Source organism: Vulpes vulpes, chromosome 9 (assembly GCF_048418805.1).
Source record: "Vulpes vulpes isolate BD-2025 chromosome 9, VulVul3, whole genome shotgun sequence".
NCBI lineage: Eukaryota > Metazoa > Chordata > Mammalia > Carnivora > Canidae > Vulpes > Vulpes vulpes.
The window spans coordinates 3,699,270-3,707,478 of record NC_132788.1 but is presented as its reverse complement, the minus strand read 5'-3'; the positions used below and the strand labels follow the sequence as shown (position 1 = coordinate 3,707,478).

The following is an 8,209-nucleotide window of genomic DNA, read 5'->3' as shown; positions in this document are numbered from 1 at the left end:
CGATACCAGTATCACTCCCAAAAATAAAACTATTAACAGAGGAAAAAGGTTAAAAAAAAAAAAAGGAGAAGCAGGTAAGGAGCCCACGGCTGTGGGTTCAACCAGAAGGTAGAGCACAGGATAAAAGCCACCTGGTTCTGAAGATCACAAAGACTCCAGAAAGGGTCCTAAGCTGGGAAGGTGACCCACCGCGCCCCAGAGCCCTGCAGGGCCAGGGGGCTGAGCCCCGGTCTCCCCTCACCCCCTGATGGAGCAGAGTCCCCTGTCCACCCTGGGAACAAAAGGATAGATGCCAGGCTGGGCCCCACTCCCCGGGGCCCGGGGTCATCGTGATAGCAGGTGCTACTATAGGGAAACAAGACAGCCAGTCACACCAAACCCATGACACTTTCAATATACTTTATTAAAAAGTTTCTTTGTATAAATTTCCTAAAATTTTTAAAATTAAAATTAATCACCCTCCCCCGCCCCGCACAAAAAAAAAATAATAAACCACAACACACAACATTAGAGGAATGCCAAAAATATTCTCTATTATGACTTTCTTTTTTTCCATTCTTTAATGAAGGCTTTGGTCTCACAACAGTGCACAAAGATGAAGGGGTTTTTGCTTCCTTCTAACTGGGTCATTTGTCAGAGGCTTTGGAAAAGGAAAAATCGGCCTGAAGTCTAATCTGGGAACTGGGGAGGGTGGGGTGGCGGCGGGAATTGAGAAGCGGGACTCTTGTTTGTTCACCACGCGAGGCTTCCCGTCTAACGTCGTGCCTGCTGGAGAGGGAGGGGATGAGCCAAGCAGAAGTATACAGAGCCGCGGTGGGAGGGGGGGGGTCCTATGCTAGACCTTGCGCTCGCCCCAAAGTGGCATAGTGTGAAACTCCGGGGTGGGGAGGCGGGGGCCGGGGGGCAGGTCTGAGTTTATAGAAATGTTCACATAAACACCAGCAGTGGGTAACTATTACACAACGTTCAAAGTATACGATATAACTGCCTGGAGACGGAGAGCACGGAGTCCACAGACACATTTAGCACCATATCGATAGGTCATGCTGCAGGTCGGTTCCTCCCGAGTTCGAGGGCAAATCAAAGCAGGAAATGGAGCAGTGCGCGGATGTCTACACCCAGAGCTTCTACAGAGACGACTCGCCACGGCTGACTCCTTCTTCTTCAAGAGGTATGTGGTTCCGGTCGGCCACGCTTAGGTCCCCATGGCAGCGATGACCCCGGGGTTGACGAGCGCTGAGCGTCGGTGGAGGGGACGGGCCAGGGGGGAGGTGGGGGGTGAGAGAGAAGTGCAGGGTCATGTCATTGATGGAAAAGGATGCAGCATTTCTCATGACAACCATCCCGCGGCCTCTGGGTTTCCCCCCTAACCTTGCTTTTCTGCTGAGTGCCTCGCGTGGCCCCCCTGGTGCTCCCTGGCCATGGGTCTGCGGCCTTGTGGGCAGTCCGAGCCTGTCTGCTGCCTCGCCTGGCCCCCGGGCCTTTGCACACACTGCGCTTTCCCTGGGCTCTCAGGGAGGCCGCCCTTACCACATCAGCAGTCAGGCTGCCCAACGTCACGGAGATCGTGGGTGGCCCCTGTGCCAACATTAGTATCACTCGAAGCATGATCATTTAACAATGAAGAGGGAGGGATAGCTGGGCCCTGTGTTTCTTGGTTGGCAAGAATCCAAGTATTACAAGGATGTTTTTAGGAAATGATACTAGTTCAGAAAACGAGGGATCCCTGGGTGGCGCAGCGGTTTGGCGCCTGCCTTTGGCCCAGGGCGCGATCCTGGAGACCCGGGATCGAATCTCACGTCGGGCTCCCGGTGCATGGAGCCTGCTTCTCCCTCTGCCTCTCTCTCTCTCTCTCTCTCTCTGTGTGTGTGTGACTATCATAAATAATAAAAGAAAAAAAAAAGAAAAGAAAACGAATTTCCTGTGTTCTTTTTGAGTATCTTCCTTCTCTAAAGACACCACCAACCTCCTCTGTCATCTCTCTCTCTCTCTCTGGTAATCATCGTCGTTCAACTATCTTAACGAGGTGCATAGTCGGCCTGGATCTCTTCTCTGATTTCGCAAAAGCCGCAAACACCAAAGAAGAATCAGCCACTTACCAGGAGTGCAAACCGTTTCACATTCTTTCTGTGAATCGAATCTGTTTTCGTTGCCGCTGCAACCTCCGTACCAGAATCTCATGCAGCTTTTCGTCTCCACGTCGTAGTACCATTTCAACATGAATTTCCTGCACGTGCCTTCTTCTTTGGGCAACTTGCATATGTCTTTAATAACAGGAGGAGGAAAGAGCGTTTATGAGGACACGCTAGGGACCTCGCCCCCAGCGCATGGGGCTGGAGGTCTCAACACAAGGCTGTCAGGACAAGGAGGAGGAGAGTTCTGAGGAGGGAACCCCTCTTGGCCTCCCCGGGCCCCCATCTCTGCCCTTGCACCATGGGGTGCACCTGATTCTCACCCACAGCAATAATAAAACCACCTCCATGGCAGGAGCTCGCCAACCTCCCTCCGATCCCAAACGCCAGCCATCGTTATTGGATAATTTCAGGTAAAATGAGCTATGTAGCTTCCCTTTCCGGTCCCAGGGCCATCTGCCTTCCAGTACCTTCAATATGAACGCCCCAGCGAAGAAACTGCAACTCAAAGCTATGGCGCTTTCTACTCCTCCGCACCATAGCAACTGCGTTCTCTCAGAATATAGCTCACAAATGAGGCCGCCCATTTCACCACGAGCCGAGCAGATGGGAAATAAAAGTTAAAGTGGAAAGGAGAGATCCTTTTTGAGTGTGTGCATCTGCGTGCACGAGTGTGTGTCTGTGTGTAGCTGAGGGCCTTCAAGAGCAGCCAAGTTAAACAAGTAAGTAAAAGAAGTGTCACCACTGATAGAAAACCCATGACGGCAAAAATGTCACAGAGCAAAGCTATTTTGAAGACACAGAAGCATTCTTTTTCCAGTTAAGGAAGTTTATGTTTTCAATGCATACTTCTGATGCAGCCCAGCTGCAAAGCAAAAGCCACGCTCTCTCCATGATGCCTGGAAAGAAAAGTTTACAGGCCTTCCACAGTAAAAAAAACTCTGTTTACAGAGTTTTCTGGCAAACTCTAGATCATGCTGGGAAAGAGAGGCATTAATGTCAACCATTATCTGAAAGCTTGAAAACTGGGAACCTTCCTCCGACAGAACTCTCTGGAGTGGACGACGCTACAAGTTTATGGGAGCGGCCAACATGCCCTCCCCGCGCACGGCTGACATCTCCATGGGCCTTTGCCCCTATTCACGTGGGCGGCTCACAGTTGCAGAGGCGGTGAGTGTCTGCAGCTCTGTTACACCAAGAAGTAAAAGGAAAACCAAAGCCTTCCGCTAGAGAACCAAAGCTTGGGTCCACTGTCAGGGGCCAGACGCAGACGTAGAGAGGACTGAGGCTCAGAATTGACCTAACACACTCCATGATCATGTGAGGAGGCCATCACCCAGGCACAGAGACTGCCCCCCCCCCCCCCAACACCGGTATCTCCTCAGTGCTGACACTCTCAGAAGCCCAGAAAGCTAGAGGCCCAACCAAGAGCCTTTGGAAGGACCAGTGGAGCCAGAATAAAATGAAGGCAATTCACAAAAATAACTTTTTTCCTTTCAAATGTGCCAATAACTGAAGGAACATGCCTGGGTCTCAAGAAATGTCATACAAGGGACTGAGCAAGGCAAAATTATTCAACCACCAAAACTGACTCTTTGTTTGCCGGTGGGTTCCCATTTTAGTGTGAAGCTCAAGCCAAATGGTTGCCTCAACCCCTCTCTTTCTGCCCCCAAACTTCCCCCGCATGGCTCATGTTCGTCCTATCTTTGTTGCAAAGGCTCTCAGTCCTGGCCACCTGTGTTTAGCTATTTCATTCCCACTCCTCCGTGTTCTCCAGAAATGGACATGGGAAGTCTTCCCAGACCTGAGGACACACAGCCCGGAGGCTGCCCTGTGGAAGGACACTCTGCACCCTGAATGGGTGGCTTTTCCAGCTTCCTAGGAATTGCACCTTAACTGTCCAGCATCAAACTATTGCTCTTGCATTCCAAACCCTATATGCCAATGACAGTCGCTGCTAAGGCCCTGTAGCTCCTACCACCATGACCCAAGGGCGCTGGCACTGTGGACACCCAGATATTTGTTAGAGCAAGAAAAACATATTAACGAGGGCCCCATACTGTTAAAAGACCAAAACGTAGGATTCTTCATTTTTAAGCAAGAAAACGGGAGGCTTGGTCCTTAAGAAGCCTTGTAGTTTTAAACTCCCATCATCTTCATTTCTGAAACACAACGTGTAGACTGGACTCACCAAAGCTGTGTCTATGCGGAAACAACCATTAATTTTAAAGACATAAAAATCAAAATATTTTGTTTCCAAAGAAGTGTGGTTGGACAGACATCATGGAGCTCTTCCCCAGGACAAGTCTTTGGACACAACAGTAGCTCATGTTCTCACTCCAAAATGGGCTTGAGCCCGGAGTCCTCTCCAATGTGAGAGGAGGGTCTGGCTGCACATGCACTAATTTTCTCCTCCTTATACTGAGAACCAAAGAGGAGCCAAAAGGACAATAAAGAGTGAAATTTATCAATAACCTTTTCTGATTCACTTTTGCCCCAAATAACAATGTAAATACATTTCATCTTTAAATATAGACTTGGGGGCTGCCTCATTCTGACCACCAACAGGTGAAGCTTTCTGTCCAAATAGTGATTGGTCACTGGGCACCAGTGAGCATCCACACACAAGACATCTGGAAAACCCTGCCAGGTAATCCCACCTATTCACAGAAGCCCCAGGAGCCAAAGTAGGAGTCCTAGAACAGCAGCCATGGGGCAGAAGGCACCCTAAGAAACACCGTCTATCTTTGTAATGGCAACGTGCGTGTGTGCACACGTGTATGTGCAAGCCCACGTGTCAGATCCGTGGAAGAATCAAGAGGGATATTCATTGGGTCATTACTAGTGGTCATCAGTGCTGCAACCATGGGAATCACATTTTCTTAGGTTTTCCTGTGTGTTCTGGGTCCTCCACAATGAATATCTAGGATATTACTCTTTGAAACAGAAAACGTGTTCCATTGGAAAATGTTGCCTATTTTTATAGTTTCAGATTTCTATAGTGTCTAAGGGCAGCATTTTAGAAGTTATCAGTCTGGACATTTCCCAAGCCAACAAGTGATCAGTATTTAAGTGCTTCCTTGAGCAAAACTGGTGTGTGTGATGGGGTGGGGGGAAGTGTTTATGCTACAATTGTAAATACGCTTCTCATCGATTTAAGGGTTTCAAACACAAGAAGGTTTAACGTTCTTCAGACCCAGCATTGTTGATATGGAATCAGGTGCTTCCAGCCGCAGAAGCAGGTACAATTTGCCTGGAGGAATGAATGCCTGAGTCTACATTTTGAGCATCAACTGACTCAAAAGGTACCAAGGAAACTTTATTTTAAATGTAGTTGCAGTTAGGTTTGAGAGCCTTTGCTTTTTTTTACATCTTGGCCCGTAGATTGTTATTTTTCACAATTTAAAAAAAAAAAAAAAAAGGCAAGCACCCTGTGAGGCTCATCATGACCCAAACATTGCCATGGATATAGACACATTCTCACATGGTAACAAGCACACAGCCTTGAGGATAGCTATTTCTCTTTTACCAAGCAGAAAATATATATTTCTAGCTATTTAATCAACCTCAATCTATGAGGTTAAATTAGTTCTAAATGACCGTTGACATAAAGTCAACTGTTTTTCCCTATTATATCATTTTGTCTAGCCAATGGGATAGAGTGGGACACAGCCAACCAAATACTGTATTTCCTCAGATCTAAGATACCTTCATTTTATTGTGCACTATTATTTTACATCCCGCTAAATAGGACAAAACACTGTCAATAAGCCATGACGTGTCATCAATTTTGAGTCACACTTCAATTTCAGAAGCGTTACAAGGGCAAAATAGTGAAACCTAGAATCAAGAAAATAAGTAAAACATTTAAGAACTTCCTTCCTTCAGAGCTATGCGGTTGATTCAGTAATGCGTGCCCAAAGTGGTCATTTCTACAGATTATTAATTTCTAGAATAAGTAAAAGAGAATGTTACACACTTGGTAAGTCATCTGGGCTCTCTTCTGCATTGAAACTTTTCTCCAACTCATACGGGTAAGCCAATAATTTAGGATTCGCTTTGTAATATCAGAAAAAGTAAATATCCTGAGTAAGAAGAATTTTGCGTTATTTAGAAACTTCTTCAGAGTCCTGCCTTTAGTACTAACATGCATTGAAAATATCTATCCAAGTCTTCTTTAGTCAGAAATGGGGAGGAGAGAGATGTGCCAAAAACCTAAAGCCAAAATGAGCAATTCTGTAGCCTTCCCAAAGCTAGCCGCCACAAAGTGTGATACCAACACGCCTGGCACACTCAACCCGTTTTAAAGGCTGTGAAAATTGCCGAAAAGATTGGTTTAATGGTTGCTAACTGCCCTTAGGGGCAGCAAGTGCATCATAGAAAAGTGGATGTGATTCTTTTAGATCCTGAGGAAAGCATAAAGTGGGATGGGATTTTTTGGAATGTGGGGATTTTTTTTGTTTGTTTTGCTGAAGAAAATACAAGTATTAACCATTTAAAATGGAATCATGTAATATTGCAAAGCCTGGGGTCCTGAGTGATGAGTAATGATGCCGTGGCTCTGTCGCCATAATCAGTCTTCACCTCAAAGTCTAGACTTTACTGCTACACCACAGCTCCATGCTGAGCAGGGCCAGGCCTTACTTGGGGGACAAATAATCCCCTCGCTAGCCCCCCTCCCATTATGTGTCTGTATCAAAGAAGTGTCTGATAAAGAAATACCTGTTAATCATCATTTCAAAACAGTCCAACATTAATCCATGCCGACAAAAAGTTTTAAAACGGCTCCTTCTTCTTTCCTTCCACCAGATGACACAGATGGGGAGCTTTTCATTTTATGGGATTTTGTTCACAAATGAAACACTGATTCAAACGCTGGTCGCCGTGATTTCTAAATCCAAAATGCTAGGCTATAACAAAATACAATTCCTTAAGGGAGAATCAAACTCCAGAAAATCTATTGTTCGTGGAGGTTCAAAAGGGAAAAAAAAAAAAAAGGCAAGGAAAAGTATCTAACATTTAATCCTGGGACAGGGACACATCTCTGTAACTATAAACCAGGTTTCTAATTAACTGGTACTGCAGAAAATAACAGAAATTAAACTGCACTCAAATCTACAGAGAAAAACTAACTTTTAAAGTGAATTTTGCCTGCATTGTCTAGAAAATACATATTTGGAGAAATACTGCAGAGTATGGTAATTGATACTTGGATGCCAAAATACACAAGCAACTACTGAATATGAAAGCAGTATATTTTTTGAAGTTACTGAATAAAGTGATTCGTGGTCGCTCTTTTCTACCTGCAAAAATATGAATATTATAGAAATGTTCTTCCCCCCGGGGGACATTTCCTAAAATAACTTAATTATAGCAGGGAGGTGGGGGAGAGGGACGAGGTTGAGAGGGAGGGGAAGCTTTCCTCTCCTGATTCTGAATCCTGATTCCAGTATGAGGTTTAAACATTTTAAAGTAAATATCTAATTGATTTCCTTCAAAAAGAGCTCTCAAAAAATGGTGTGTGTGCACACGTGCACATGCACGCGCCGTACACTTACACTGCATATGTTCATTGAGGAAAATGTGTATGAAGGGCCTTCTCCAGTAAAGCCCTGTTTTGTTACTGTGGGACGAGGGGTGGTGATCAATTTTGCAGGGTCTTATTCTTGAGCAGTGGGTGTTCTCTATGCAAATGATGAATGACCTCTACCTCTGAAACTAATGATTTATTTTTTTTAATTTTTATTTATTTATGATAGTCACACACACACACACAGAGAGAGAGAGAGGCGGAGACACAGGCAGTGGGAGAAGCAGGCTCCATGCACCGGGACCCGACGTGGGATTCGATCCTGGGTCTCCAGGATCAGGCCCTGGGCCAAAGGCAGGGGCTAAACCACTGCACCACCCAGGGATCCCTGAAACTAATGATTTACTACATGTTGGCTAATTGGATTTAATTTTTTTTTTTTTAAGAGCAAGTTATATCTTGACACTCATTTGAACCACCAGCTGGGAAATACACAGCTATGCATGTGCGCACACGGGGGTGGGGGTGGGGGCACACACAGGGGTAC

General features: G+C 45.9%; 1 protein-coding gene across 5 annotated transcripts in view; it reads right to left on the bottom strand.

The window, feature by feature from the left end:
* Positions 1-382: 382 nt before the first annotated feature.
* COL6A3 (collagen type VI alpha 3 chain) overlaps positions 383-8,209 on the bottom strand; it is an 80,922-nt gene continuing 73,095 nt past the window's right edge. For all 5 annotated transcript variants that reach the window (XM_025984344.2, XM_025984340.2, XM_025984345.2 and 2 more), the window contains 2 exons: positions 2,100-2,264; positions 383-1,236 (listed from right to left, as the gene is read on the bottom strand). In XM_025984344.2, the coding sequence (XP_025840129.2) occupies positions 1,196-1,236; positions 2,100-2,264 (206 nt within the window). In that variant the 3' untranslated portion in view covers positions 383-1,195. The remainder of the gene's footprint in view (positions 1,237-2,099; positions 2,265-8,209) is intronic.